Source organism: Triticum urartu, chromosome 5A (assembly GCF_056163025.1).
Source record: "Triticum urartu cultivar PI428250 chromosome 5A, HENAU_Tu73, whole genome shotgun sequence".
NCBI classification, from domain to species: Eukaryota; Viridiplantae; Streptophyta; class Magnoliopsida; order Poales; family Poaceae; genus Triticum; species Triticum urartu.
The window spans coordinates 648164359-648178582 of record NC_141877.1 but is presented as its reverse complement, the minus strand read 5'-3'; the positions used below and the strand labels follow the sequence as shown (position 1 = coordinate 648178582).

Below are 14224 nucleotides of genomic sequence, written 5' to 3'. Positions count from 1 at the left end.
GTGGCGCGGCGCCCGAATCTTCGCCGTGGAGTCGCCGGTGCAATTATCATACGTGCGCCCTTCCCGGCGCAAGGATGGGGAAGGGAGGAGACGTGCGCCTCTGCGTCAGTGGCCAAAGTTGAATGAACTTTGATCACGTAGATTCCAATCATCTGGGTAGTCACCACGTGCGGCGTCGCGTCCCCGACCGTCAGGGGCATCCGATCCTCCAATGGCGCCGGCCATTTTCAGCGCGCGCGGCCATGGCGACGGCGATCGCTCCCGTTTCCGGCGCGCGGCCGTACCTCGTTTCTTGCACCCCCCCAGGGCCCAGGCCGCAAAGGTTCCTTGCGGAACTGGAACACGCCACCGCGGGCCTGCCTGCACGATTTCCTGCGCACGTCGGTTTCTTCAGACTGGCCTGGCAGGCCATGCGACAGTAGATAGAATAAGGAGGATCCGACGGCGGCAAAATTTCGTGTTTTCACCCTTTTCGTATACCAATTCAGGATCTATCCTGGTTGTAAAGAATTTTGAGATTTGATCTTTTTTCTTATCACCAGGGATACTGGCGGTAGAGCTAGACATCCTACCGGCAGGGTCCCTGGCGGTAGGATACAAATCCATGTCAGCACGTGCAGACGGCCGCCGTCCCCCTCCGTCGCACCCTACCGCCAGGGTCTAACCCTACCGCCAGAACGCCTGACGGTAGGGTGCGAGCAGTTATTTCGCGTGACCCCGCGCCCCTGCCCATCTCCCCACCACTCTTGTCGGCAGCTTCTTCTTTTTCCCCCTCGCCCTCTCGCCCCTCTCTCCCTCTCTCATCTCCTCCACTCTTCCCCTCGGATCTTCACCGTTTTTTCATCGTTTTTGCAGATCGAGATGGCCCCAAAGAGAGAAACGTAAGCTCCTCCGTTCCCTCCAAGTCGTATTTGCAAACTTGCTTTCAATTCGACGCATTATTTGCTTGAAATCCCTCATCTTTTTGAGTTTAGATTGGAATTTATTTTCACCTAGGATTGTTTTAGCTTGATTGTAGTTCTAGTTATTAGTTCTTTAGTAAGTAGTGGTATTGAATATGGACTCTAATCAATAGTTCATATGTTAGTGTCAAGATGAACCCTAGTTCATAATTTTTTTGTTAAAATAATGATGATGTGATGCATGTGGGAGGACTTGTTTTGTTTTATGATGCATGTTGATATGATGATATGAAGATGTTGTTTGGAGAAAATACATTCAAGATGAACTCTATTTCAAAAAAAGTTGTTAAAAAAATTGATGATATGATGCATGTTGAAGGATTTGTGACCATATGATGAACCCTAGGTTTAGATTTTTCTTTGAGATGATGAAACTTTCTGTGATGCATCCATATGTTTAGGTACGGAACCGTGGCGCAAGCATCGCCCATTCATCTCCAACACGACCCGTCAAAGATGCTGCTCCTGTATCTGTACGAGGCCTTCCCCGAGATGCTGCAGCTGGTGGGATCTGTCTCAGAGAGGTCCTAGAGGCGACGAGGGCAAAGCGGTGGCAGGAGAGGGCAGAGCGGATCTCCGATGATGTAAAGTGTTGGTCGCAGAGTGTGAAGGAGTGGAAGAGAGTGATTGCAGAGATGGAGGCAGATCTAACTATCTCCACTGTCCGCCGGGAAGGGACCATTGAAGTTGCCAAGCAGCACTCCAACTGGAAGCTGTGCAATTTGAGTCGGAGAATCTACTTCGAAAGCAATGTGGAGGAGAGAGCCAGGCCTCCCCCCCCCAAGTGCATCGGCGTTAGATATCATCAGCTGGGGAAGGGTGGAGGCGAAAACTCCAGCGAGCAAGGCAAGGTGGGAGTACTTGAACGGTCGGATGCCGACCAGCGTTCCGCCTCCACCTGAACCGGTGGATCCGCTGCCGTATCTGTCTCCACGGCTAGGCCTAACATACAAGGAGCTCTGAAGATGTCTGCCCGCTCTCTAAACTTGTCTTAAGAACTTTTTGCACCGTTTGTTGGCTTTGCGAAAGCTTTTTGCAAAACTACTTGCGTTAGTTGGGGTTGTCAAACTATGTGGACAAGTTTGCTATTTGCTACTAAACTGTTTGATATTTGCTATGTGGAACCTTTATTAATATGCGAGCTCGTATTTTGCTATTTCTGAAACTATGTGAAACCTGTGACAAAACTTTATAAAAAAATCAATCACTAAAACTTGTAAAAACCCAAAACTAGAGGACCATACCGCCAAGCCGCTGCGATTTTTCGTTACAGAACCTTTCGGAGGCAAAAACCCAAGCCACCCACTACCGCCAGGGTGCTGGTGGTAGGGTTAGACATCCTACCGGCATCGTCCCTGGCGGTAGGGTACTAATCCACGTCAGCAAGTGGAGACGGTCGTCGTCCCCCTCCGTCGTACCCTACCGCCAGGACCCTGGCGGTAGGCTGTCTAACCCTACCGCCAGCACCTCTGGCGGTAGAGACAGGGTCAAATCCCGATTTTTTTCCAACCGGGGTCAGATCCTGAATTGGTATGCGAAAAGGGTCAAAGCACGAAATGTTGCCTCCGACGGCAAAGCAGCTCGTTCAAGTCGACCTTCTCGTTGATGTCGACCACTCTTATTTTTCTCCAAAGAACTTTGAGTCACTCTTATTTTTCTCCAAAAAATTTTGGATCTATTCATCTTCAATTATAACAGTACAACGAACACTAAAAAAATACGTGTAGATTTGTAGAACACCTAGCGACAACTACAAGCGTTTCTAAACCATTCTGTTTTTTTATATAAAAGAGAGCACTCCTCGCCTATTTCCATTACTAGAAATCAAAAGGTTCTTACAGCAGCATAAAGAGGAAAAGACAGCAATATCTCAACTAAGAATCTAAGAGCAACTCCAATGGGGCGACTCATTTTGTTCGTTTGGATCATCTGGACACAAAACTTGGTCCAACGGGGCTACCCAAACGGACCTGTGTCCGCGTGCTATCCGTCCCTGACCCAAACTTGGCCTAAATCTAGGAAGAAATGGGTACGAAGCGGACAGAAGCGAATGCTCTGCTCGACCGCTATCGTCCGCTCGTGTCCGTCCTTGGTCCCACTTAGCAGTAAGCGCGCACGAGCTGGCGTCCCCACCGAGTCCTTCTTCCCCGCCTTCTCCGCCGTCCTGCTCACAGGCGCAAGCCGCCGCCATTCCCACCCAGTCCTCCTTCCCGCCGCCTCTGCCGTCCTCGAGGTCTGCCGTCGCGCTCAGTGGCGCAAGCTGCATCCCACGCCGTGGTCCAGGATGATGGGAAGATCTCCGCTGCCGCCTCCCGTTCTGAGCCGAGCCGACAGGACCGGGGAACTGCACGCGGGCGGCCCGGCGCCGGGAAGAGCTGGGGAATTGCAGATCTCGTCGTCGACGGCGCATGGTGGGATATTGTCCTCTTTTGATTTTTGGCGTTGGATGCTCGTCGTGTCCGCCCCATGTCCGCCCCATATCCGCCAAGCGGACATGAGACCCAAACGGACAAAAAACGAACAAAATCCGTATCCGTTCGGGTCCGAGCGTTGGAGTTGCTCTAAGCAACTAGAGGCAAGATAAAAAAGAAGTTTCTTCAGCCGAATATCAATTAGAGAGTTTGGTTGCGTGTGTACTCTCTTACATACACCACTTATTTGCTTCTTCAAGCTACTAGGACCACTTGATAGTGAGCCGGTGGTTTCAACTCTCAAAAGAGTTACTAAGGAAAAGCTGAACCGAAGGCTGAGCAAATGAAAGCAGAGAGCGGCCCACATTGCATGATCAGGTAATGGGTGGCGGCCATGGCTCTAGATCGAGCAGCTGGCGCTCCTGCCTGCCAGTGCTGTTGACATTGTCTACCGCCCAGGCCTACCCTCTCTGAACTATCTTTTGTTAGTTTCCGTTCGTTCCATGTTTAAAAGTAGTAATCTTTCTTGCTCAAGCCGGTCCCCGTGCGCATAAAAAGATGCCATTCTCGGGCCAATTTTGGTGCTAGCGTTCGACTTCCACCGTTGATGCATGCATGCATAGGACCATCCATAGGTTGCATGTGCTCTACTCCTGCAGGCTTTGTGCATGGAATCCCATGCATCTGCACGCATGTGCAGCAACCAACCAGCTAGCAGCCTCCCCGCCACTGTATGGAACGCTAGTGAAAATGTGGCATCGCCGCGGCTGTACACAGAGGCATAGAGCGCAGCCTGAACCTGACCCCAGTTGATGCACTGTGCGGTGCAGTAGCCGTGTCATGCTCATGCATGTAAGCAGTCAATTACTGTAGAGAGTATAGGTAGCTTAGGGCATCTCCAACGCTATCTCTTAAAATGAATCCACGGACGCATCAGGATGCGTCCATGGACTTTGATATGGGAGTCGGCCATTCAATCCTATCTAGAAAATGTCCGAACATATTTCAAACCAAACGGAACAATTTTCATTTAAACTGAATCAAATTCATGACATTTTTGACATATTTTCTTAAACAAAAGAGGACATGACATTGCTTTAATTAACATAGCAAAAGTTTAAATAAAGGACAACATATAGCCATTGTTATCGCCGCGACTATCTTCCAACAAAAGTTAGCACTCCACTTCCTATTCTCAGATGTCGGAGGTGAAAACAATATGGAGATCCAACTATTCTCAGTTATCTCAGGTGGAAACAAATATAAATATCCACACAACACCACCTCCTGTTAGAGATATAGGAATAGACAATAAAAGACATACATGAAGGTTTAAGAGGGAAACAATAGTACACAAGCGACGCAAAACGGCAACACCTACGAAGGTCCAGGCTAATGTTCCTTGTACATGTCAATAAAAAGATAAAATATCATCAAAATTATATATTTTGTCATGTATATCATGTGATACTTATTGACCTATGATCATCATATTCTTCTGCATACTTTTGTTAAACCAACCTGCAGTAGGACGAAGGAAATTTTTGGTCCGTGCCACTACCAAACTCAGATATTCGAGGCCTGTCACTCAAAGTTCATGAATTCGGTCTCTGCCACAACTGCTCGCGAAGAAATTAGCTGCATGCCCTTGCACACTGTTTGCTCGAGTTGCCGCCAGGAGCCGTCTTCTTTGGTTCGTTTCCTTCCATTTGGGACCCACAAGTTTGCCATGTCATGTAGGAGAATGTGCTATGAAATAAAAAAATTTATTCGTGCACGATCACACCTAGGATTACTGTGGAGGTACAAGAACAATCATCTCACCAACAATCCAACATGAAAAAATAGAGGAAAAAGAGTTGGAGAAGTTCCGCCAATTCGCACAGTTAGGTCATACCTCCCAGCCACAAGAATTTATTTGGAACGATGCTCCGATGTAGTGTCGAAGAAGAGGACACCTTCGAGGTATACAAGAGTACCGAGAGAGCAGCACCGCAGGACTCGTGAAACCAATATGACGAACAACAGGATGAGCTAGAGGGGAGAAACAACCTAGCGGCGTCCGATTTAGATTCAATCTGGACCGAAAGAGAAACGATGCGCATGAAGCGAGAGATAAGGAAGTCAAGGGATTATTGGCATGCCATCACTAGTAGAAAAGGGGGCAAAGGTCCAGGCCGGGTCAGCCCATTAGTCCCGGTTCAGTCCAGAACCGGGACCAATGGGGGCAGTGGACCCGGTTCGTGAGCCCAGGGGGCCGGCCGGGCCACGTGGGCCATTGGTCCCGGTTCGTCTGGACCTTTTGGTCCCGGTTGGTGGGACGAACCGGGACCAATGGGCCTCGCTCCTGGCCCACCACCATTGGTCCCGGTTGGTGGCATGAACCGGGACTAAAGGGGACCAATGAGGTGCCTATATATACCCCCTCGCGTAAGAGCAGATCACACTGCTCTGTTTTTTCTGGCCGAGGCGGAGAGGGCTTGGTGGTGCTCTAGCTCACCTCCTATGCACACAAGGTGTTCGATGGAATGCCCGAGCCACACTACTCAAGCTTTCTCCTCTCCAAGCTCGACCTCCAAGCTCCATTTTTCTCAATATTTGTCTAGGTTTAGCGGTCCGTCACGCCCCGTCCCCGTCTTCACCGCCGTCGATTACCCGCGCCGAGCTCATCGCCGGCACCACCGTGGTGAGCCCCTTGTTCTTATCTTCTTTCTGAAAGGAAAAAATATTCTTACTTGTATGTTTACATAGATACTTGTATTATTTTCTTACTTTTATTATTTCATCTTATATAGTGCGATGGTTTTGGTATCCGCCCCCGTCGGCCCTCGTCCTGTCTATGATTCGGATGTGGTATATATATATTATCTTTATAACTATTGGTTCATTTATTGTTTATGAAAATTATGCCGACCAACGTGACATAGATTTTATTTATCTAGGATGTATGTGAACCGAAAATTCCAACCAACCCTATTGTCGAGAGGTTAAATTTAGTTGAAGAAGAAAACAATTTCTTGAAGGAAAAAATAAAAAAAATTGAGGAGGAGAAGATGATATTGGAGTTGCATGTTGCGGATGTCGTCGATGATCACAAGATCAAGATGGATGCAATGCGCTTGAAGATGAGAAAGATTAGAAAATATGCCATTCATACCGAGGCTTGGTATCATTATGCCGTTGGATCAATTGTTACCTTGGTTGCGATTATGATCGCATTTGTTTTCGCATTGAAATGTTTTACATAGTTTCAATGTATGGTTTAATTAATTAGATGCTCTGGAGAGCTATATGTTGTTAGATGAGAACTATGTATGTACTTTGGTTTTAATGTGATGATGAACTTCTATTAATTTAGACACTTAATTATATATAATGCACGCAGATGAACCGGCAATGGATGTACAGTGACAAACACACCTCCGAGTACACTAAGGGCGTGCATGAGTTTCTCGATGCGGTTGAGGCAAACAAGCAGAATGGTTTTATGTGTTGTCCATGCACTGAATGTGGGAATACGATGTCTTACTCTAACCGGAAAATCCTTCACTCCCACCTGCTTTACAAGGGTTTCATGCCACACTATAATGTTTGGACGAGGCACGGAGAAATAGGGGTTATGATGGAAGACGGCGAAGAAGAAGAGTACGATGACAACTATGTGCCCCTTGAATACGGTGATGCTGCAACGGGAGGAGCTGGTGAAGATCAAGAGGAACCAGACGATGTGCCCAATGATGCTGCAATGGGTGAAGCTGCTGAAGATTAAGAGAAACCAGACGATGTGCCCGATGATGATGATCTCCGCCGGGTCATTGTCGATGCAAGGACGCAATGCGACAGTCAAAAGAAGAAGCTGAAGTTCGATCGCATGTTAGAGGATCACAAAAAAGGGTTGTACCCCAATTGCGAAGATGGGAACACAAAGCTCGGTACCATACTGGAATTGCTGCAGTGGAAGGCAGAGAATGCTGTGCCTGACAAAGGATTTGAGAAGCTACTGAAAATATTGAAGAAGAAGATTCCAAAGGATAACGAATTGCCCGACAGTACATACGCAGCAAAGAAGGTCGTATGCCCTCTAGGATTGGAGGTGGAGAAGATACATGCATGCCCTAATGACTGCATCCTCTACCGCGGTGCATACAAGGATCTGAACGCATGCCCGGTATGCGATGCATTGTGGTATAAGATCAGACAAGATGACCCTGGTGATGTTGACGGTGAGCCCCCCAGGAAGAGGGTTCCTACGAAGGTGATGTGGTATGCTCCTATAATACCACGGTTGAAACGTCTGTTCAGAAACGGAGAGCATGCCAAGTTGATGCGATCGCACAGTGAGGACCGTAAGAAAGACGGGAAGTTGAGAGCACCCGCTGACGGGTCGCAGTGGAGAAAAATCGAGAGAAAGTACTGGGATGAGTTTGCAAAGGACCCAAGGAACGTATGGTTTGCTTTAAGCGCGGATGGCATTAATCCTTTCGGGGAGCAGAGCAGCAATCACAGCACCTGGCCCGTGACTCCATATATGTATAACCTTCCTCCTTGGATGTGCATGAAGCGGAAGTTCATTATGATGCCAGTTCTCATCCAAGGCCCTAAGCAACCCGGCAACGACATTGATGTGTACCTAAGGCCATTAGTTGAAGAACTTTTACAGCTGTGGAATGGAAACGGTGTACGTACGTGGGATGAGCACAGACAGGAGGAATTTAACCTAAAGGCATTGCTGTTCGTGGCCATCAACAATTGGCCGCTCTCAGTAACCTTTCAGGATAGACAAATAAAAGGATACAACGCATGCATGCACTGTTTAGATGACACTGAAAGTATATACCTGGACAAATGCAGGAAGAATGTGTACCTGGGCCATTGTCGATTTCTTCCGACCAAGCATCAATGTCGAAAGAAAGGCAAGCATTTCAAAGGCGAGGCAGATCACCGGAAGAAGCCTGCCATGCGTACCGGTGATCACGTACTTGCCATGGTCAATGATTTACACGTAATCTTTGGAAAGGGTCCCATCGCACTAGCTGTTCTGAATGACGCTGAGGAACACGCACCCATGTGGAAGAAGAAATCTATATTTTGGGACCTACCCTACTGGAAAGACCTAGAGGTCCGCTCTTCAATCGACGTGATGCACGTGACGAAGAACCTTTGCGTGAACCCGCTAGGCTTCTTGGGCGTGTATGGAAAGACAAAAGATACACCTGAGGCATGGGAGGACCTGCAACGTTTGCACGAAAAAGACGGCATGCCTCCGAAGCAGTATGAAGGTCCTGCCAGCTATGCTCTAACGAAAGAAGAGAAAGAAATCTTCTTTGAATGCCTGCTCAGTATGAAGGTCCCGACTGGCTTCTCGTCGAATATAAAGGGAATAATAAATATGCCAGAGAAAAAGTTCCAGAACCTAAAGTCTCATGACTGCCACGTGATTATGACGCAACTGCTTCCGGTTGCATTGAGGGGGCTTCTACCGGAAAACGTCCGATTAGCCACTGTGAAGCTATGTGCATTCCTCAATGCCATCTCTCAGAAGGTGATCGATCCAGAAATCGTACCAAGGCTAAGGAGTGATGTGGCGCAATGTCTTGTCAGTTTCGAGCTGGTGTTCCCACCATCCTTCTTCAATATCATGACGCACGTCCTAGTTCATCTAGTCGACGAGATTGTCATTCTGGGGCCCGTATTTCTACACAATATGTTCCCCTTTGAGAGGTTCATGGGAGTCCTAAAGAAATATGTCCGTAACCGCGCTAGGCCAGAAGGAAGCATCTCCATGGGCCATCAAACAGAGGATGTTATCGGGTTTTGTGTTGACTTCATTCCTGGCCTTAAGAAGATATGTCTCCCTAAATCGCGGTATGAGGGGAGACTGACTGGAAAAGGCACTCTTGGAAGTGACTCAATAATATGCAGGGACGGATATTCTTGGTCTCAAGCACACTACACAGTTCTACAAAGCTCTACCTTGGTGACCCCGTATGTTGATGAACACAAGAACAGTCTGCGCTCCAAACACCCAGAGCAGTGCGACGACTGGATTACATGTGAACACATCAGGACTTTCAGCAGTTGGTTGGAAACACGTCTTAGAGGTGACAACACTGTTTGTGATGAGCTGTACTTGTTGTCCAGGGGACCATCTTTGACTGTATTGACTTACAAAGGATACGAGATAAATGAGAATACATTTTACACGATCGCCCAAGATCAAAAGAGCACCAACCAAAACAGCGGTGTCCGCTTTGATGCAGCAAGCGGGAGCGGAAAGGACAGATATTATGATTACATAGTGGACATATGGGAACTTGACTATGGACATGATTTTAAGGTCCCTTTGTTTAAGTGCAAATGGGTCAATCTGTCAGGAGGCGGGGTACAGGTAGACCCACAGTACGGAATGACAACAGTGGATCTGAAAAATCTTGGGTACACTGACGAACCGTTCGTCCTAGCCAATGATGTGGCACATGTTATCTATGTGAAGGACATGTCTACCAAACCGAGAAAAAGAAAAGATAAGGAAGTGAATATATCATATGATGAGCCAAAGCGCCACATAGTTCTTTCAGGAAAAAGGGACATCCTGGGAGTGGAGGGCAAGACAGACATGTCTGAAGATTATGAAAAGTTTCACGAAATTCCTCCCTTCAATGTCAAGGATGACCCAAGCATCCCGATAAACGATGAATATTATCCATGGTTTCGGCGCAATAAGCAAATGACACAAGCGAAGAAAAAGTGAATACTTTCTCCCGCAACTATTATGATCATACCATGCCAACTTTGTAACACACGAGTATGCTATGCCAACTTTTTCAGAGTTCATTTGAAAACTATGAATTTGTTGGGGAACGTAGCAATAATTCAAAATTTTCCTACATGCCACCAAGATCAATCTAGGAGATGCTAGCAACGAGAGAGAGGGAGTGTATCTTCATACCCTTGAAGATCTCTAAGCGGGAGCGTTACAAGAACGCGGTTGATGGAGTCGTACTCGTGGCGATTTAAATCGCGGAAGATCTGATCTAGCGCCGAACGGACGAGCCTCCGCGTTCAACACACGTACAACCCGGGGACGTCTCCTCATTATTGATCCAGCAAGGGGAGATGAGAAGTTGAGGGAGGACTCCGGCAGCAGGACGGCGTGGTGGTGGAGCTTGTGGTATTCCTGCAGGGCTTCGCCAAGCTCTACAGAGGAGAAGGAAGAGTTGGAGGAGGGAGGGGCTGCGCCAGAGAAGGGGTCTCGGTTGCCCTCTCTCTCCCTCACTATATATAGGGGGAAGGGGGGTGGAGGAGGTGCCCTAGGGTTCCCTAGAGGAGGGGTGGCGGCCACAGGGGAAACCCTAGCTGGGTTTAGGCGCCCCCACCCCTAGGAAACTTGCCCCCAAGCCGGGAGGGGTGGCTGCCCTAGGGGAGGCGCCCCCACCTCTCCAAGTTACGTGAGATGGGGTGGGAGGGGCGCTCAGCCCCTCAGTGGGCTGATGTGCCCCCTCACCTTGGCCCATAAGGCCCCCCAACGCTTGCCGGGGCCTCCGAAACCCCTTTCGAACACGCTGGTCGTCACCCGGTACCCTCGGAACAATTCCGGACTCCAATACCCTTCATCCAATATATCGATCTTCACCCCCGGACCATTCCGGAACTCCTCGTGACGTCCGGGATCTCATCCGGGACTCCGAACAACCTTCGGTAACCACATACTATTTCCCATAACAACTCTAGCTTCACCGAACCTTAAGTGTGTAGACTGTCGGTGTCAAAATCGGCGGATCTCGGGTAGGGGGTCCCAAACTATGCGTCTAGGTCGGATGGTAACAGGAGGCAAGGGACACAAAGTTTTACCCAGGTTCAGGCCCTCTTGATGGAGGTAAAACCCTACGTCCTGCTTGATTAATATTGATGATATGGGTGTTATAAGAGTAGATCTACCACGAGATCAGAGAGGCTAAACCCTAGAAGCTAGTCTACGGTATGATTGTATTTTGTGATTGTTGTCCTACGGACTAAAACCCTTCGGTTTATATAGACACCGAAGAGGGTTAGGGTTACACAAGGTCGGTTACAAAGGAGGAGATATCCATATACGTATTGCCTAGCTTGCCTTGCACGCCAAGTAGAGTCCCATCCGGACACGAGACGAAGTCTTCAATCTTGTATCTTCATAGTCTAACAGTCCGGCCAATGGAGATAGTCCGGCTGTCCGGAGACCCCCTAATCCAGGACTCCCTCATAGACCCTACGGGTTCGGGAACCATGTAGACATGACCGAGACATCTCTCTGGCCAATAACCAACAACGGGATCTGGATACCCATGTTGGCTCCTACATGTTCCACGATGATCTCATCGGATGAACCACGAGGTCAAGGATTCAATCAATCCCATATACAATTCCCTTTGTCTATCGGTATGTTACTTGCCCGAGATTCGATCGTCGGTATCCCTATACCTCGTTCAATCTCGTTACTGGCAAGTCTCTTTACTCGTTCCATAATGCATGATCCCGTGACCAACTACTTAGTCACAATGAGCTCATTATGATGATGCATTACCGAGTGGGCCCAGAGATACCTCTCCGTCATACGGAGTGACAAATCCCAGTGTCGATTCGTGCCAACCCAACAGACACTTTCGGAGATACCTGTAATGCACCTTTATAGCCACCTAGTTACGTTGTGGCGTTAGGTGCACCCAAAGCATTCCTACGGTATCCGGGAGTTGCACAATCTCATGGTCTAAGGAAATGATACTTGACATTAGAAAAGCTTTAGCAAACGAACTACACGATCTAGTGCTATGCTTAAGATTGGGTCTTGTCCATCACATTATTCTCCTAATGATGTGATCCCGTTATCAATGACATCCAATGTCCATGGTGAGGAAACCATGACCATCTATTGATCAACGAGCTAGTCAACTAGAGGCTTACTAGGGACATGTTGTGGTCTATGTATTCACACATGTATTACGGTTTCCAGTTATTACAATTCTAGCATGAACAATAGACAATTATCATGAATAAGGAAACACAATAATAACCATTTTATTATTGCCTCTAGGGCATATTTCCAACAGTCTCCCACTTGCACTAGAGTCAATAATCTAGTTCACATCACTATGTGATTGTAATGAATCCAACACCCATGGGGTTTGTTCATATCTCGCTTGTGAGAGAGGTTATTAGTCAACGGGTCTGAACCTTTCAGATCCGTGTGTGCTTTACAAATCTCTATGTCATCTTGTAGATGCAGCTACCACGCACTACTTGGAGCTATTCCAAATAACTGATCTACTATACGAATCCAGTTTACTACACAGAGTCATCCGGATTAGTGTCAAAGTTTGCATCGAAGTAACCCTTTACGACGAACTCTTTTACCACCTCCATAGTCGAGAAAATTCCTTAGTACACTAGTTACTAAGGATAAGTTCGTCCGCTGTCATGTGATCCATTCCCGTATCACTCTTGTACCCCTTGACTGACTCATGGCAAGGCACACTTCAGGTGCGGTACACAGCATAGCATACTGTAGAGCCTACGTCTAAAGCATAGGGGACGACCTTCGTCCTTTCTCTCTCTTCTGCCGTGGTCAGGTATTGAGTCTTACTCAATACTCACACCTTGTAACACAGCCAAGAACTCCTTCTTTGCTGATCTATTTTGAACTCCTTCAAAATCTTGTCACAGTATGTATTCATTTGAAAGTACTATTAAGCGTTTTTGATCTATCCTTATAGATCTTGATGCTCAATGTTCAAGTAGCTTAATCCAGGTTTTCCATTGAAAAACACTTTTCAAATAACCCTATATGCTTTCCAGAAATTCTACATCATTTCTGATCAACAATATGTTAACAACATATACTCATCAAAAATTCTATAGTGCTCCCACTCACTTCTTTGGAAATACAAGTTTCTCATAAACTTTGTATAAACCCAAAATCTTTGATCATCTCATCAAAGCGTATATTCCAACTCCGAGATGCTTACTCCAGTCCTTAGAAGGATTGCTGGAGCTTTGCATACTTGTTAGCATCTTTTAGGAATTAGGATTGACAAAAACCTTCTGGTTGTATCACATACAACATTTCCTCAAGAAAATTATCGAGGAAACAATGTTTTGACATCCTTTCTGCAAGATTTCATAAATAATGCAATAACTGCTAATACAATTCCAATAGACTCTTAGCATCGCTACGAGTGAGAAAGTCTGACCACACTCAACTCCTTGAACTTGTCAGAAAACATCTTAACGACAAGTCGAGCTTTCTTAATGGTGATACTTACCATCATTGTCCGTCTTCCTTTTAAAATCCATATGTACCCAATAGCCTTACGACCATCAAGTAGTTCTTCCAAATTCTATACTTTGTTTTCACACATGGATCCTCTCAGATTTTATGGCCTCGAGCCATTTGTCGGAATCCGGGCCCACCATCGTTTCTCCATAGCTCGTAGGTTCATTGTTGTCTAGCAACATGACTTCCAAGACAGGATTTCGTACCACTCTGAAGTAGTACGCATCCTTGTCGACCTACGAGGTTTGGTAGTGACTTGATCCGAAGTTTCATGATCACCATCATAAGCTTCCACTTCAATTGGTGTAGGTGCCACAGGAACAACTTCCTGTGCCCTGCTACACACTAGTTGAAGTGACGGTTCAATAACCTCATCAAGTCTCTACCATCCTCCCACTCAATTCTTTCGAGAGAAACTTTTCCTCGAGAAAGGACCCGTTTCTAGAAACAATCACTATTGCTTCCGGATCCGAAATAGGAGGTATACCCAACTATTTTGGGTGTCCTATGAAGATGCATTTATCCGCTTTGGGTTCGAGCTTATC

General features: G+C 47.1%; 1 protein-coding gene and 1 pseudogene across 1 annotated transcript; both read left to right on the top strand.

Moving 5' to 3' along the window:
• The first annotated feature begins 1418 nt into the window (after positions 1 to 1418).
• Positions 1419 to 1925, top strand: LOC147973745 (uncharacterized; annotated as a pseudogene).
• A 7086-nt stretch (positions 1926 to 9011) lies between these two features.
• LOC147973744 (uncharacterized) lies at positions 9012 to 10124 on the top strand. Its single transcript, XM_087525083.1, has one exon. The coding sequence runs from the start codon at positions 9012 to 9014 to the stop codon at positions 10122 to 10124; it is 1113 nt and encodes a 370-aa protein (XP_087381209.1).
• Positions 10125 to 14224: the final 4100 nt, after the last annotated feature.

What these genes read in the sequence shown, in the direction of transcription:
- LOC147973744 (XM_087525083.1), top strand. Translation starts at nt 9,012, where the DNA reads ATGACGCACGTCCTAGTTCATCTAGTCGACGAGATTGTCATTCTGGGG.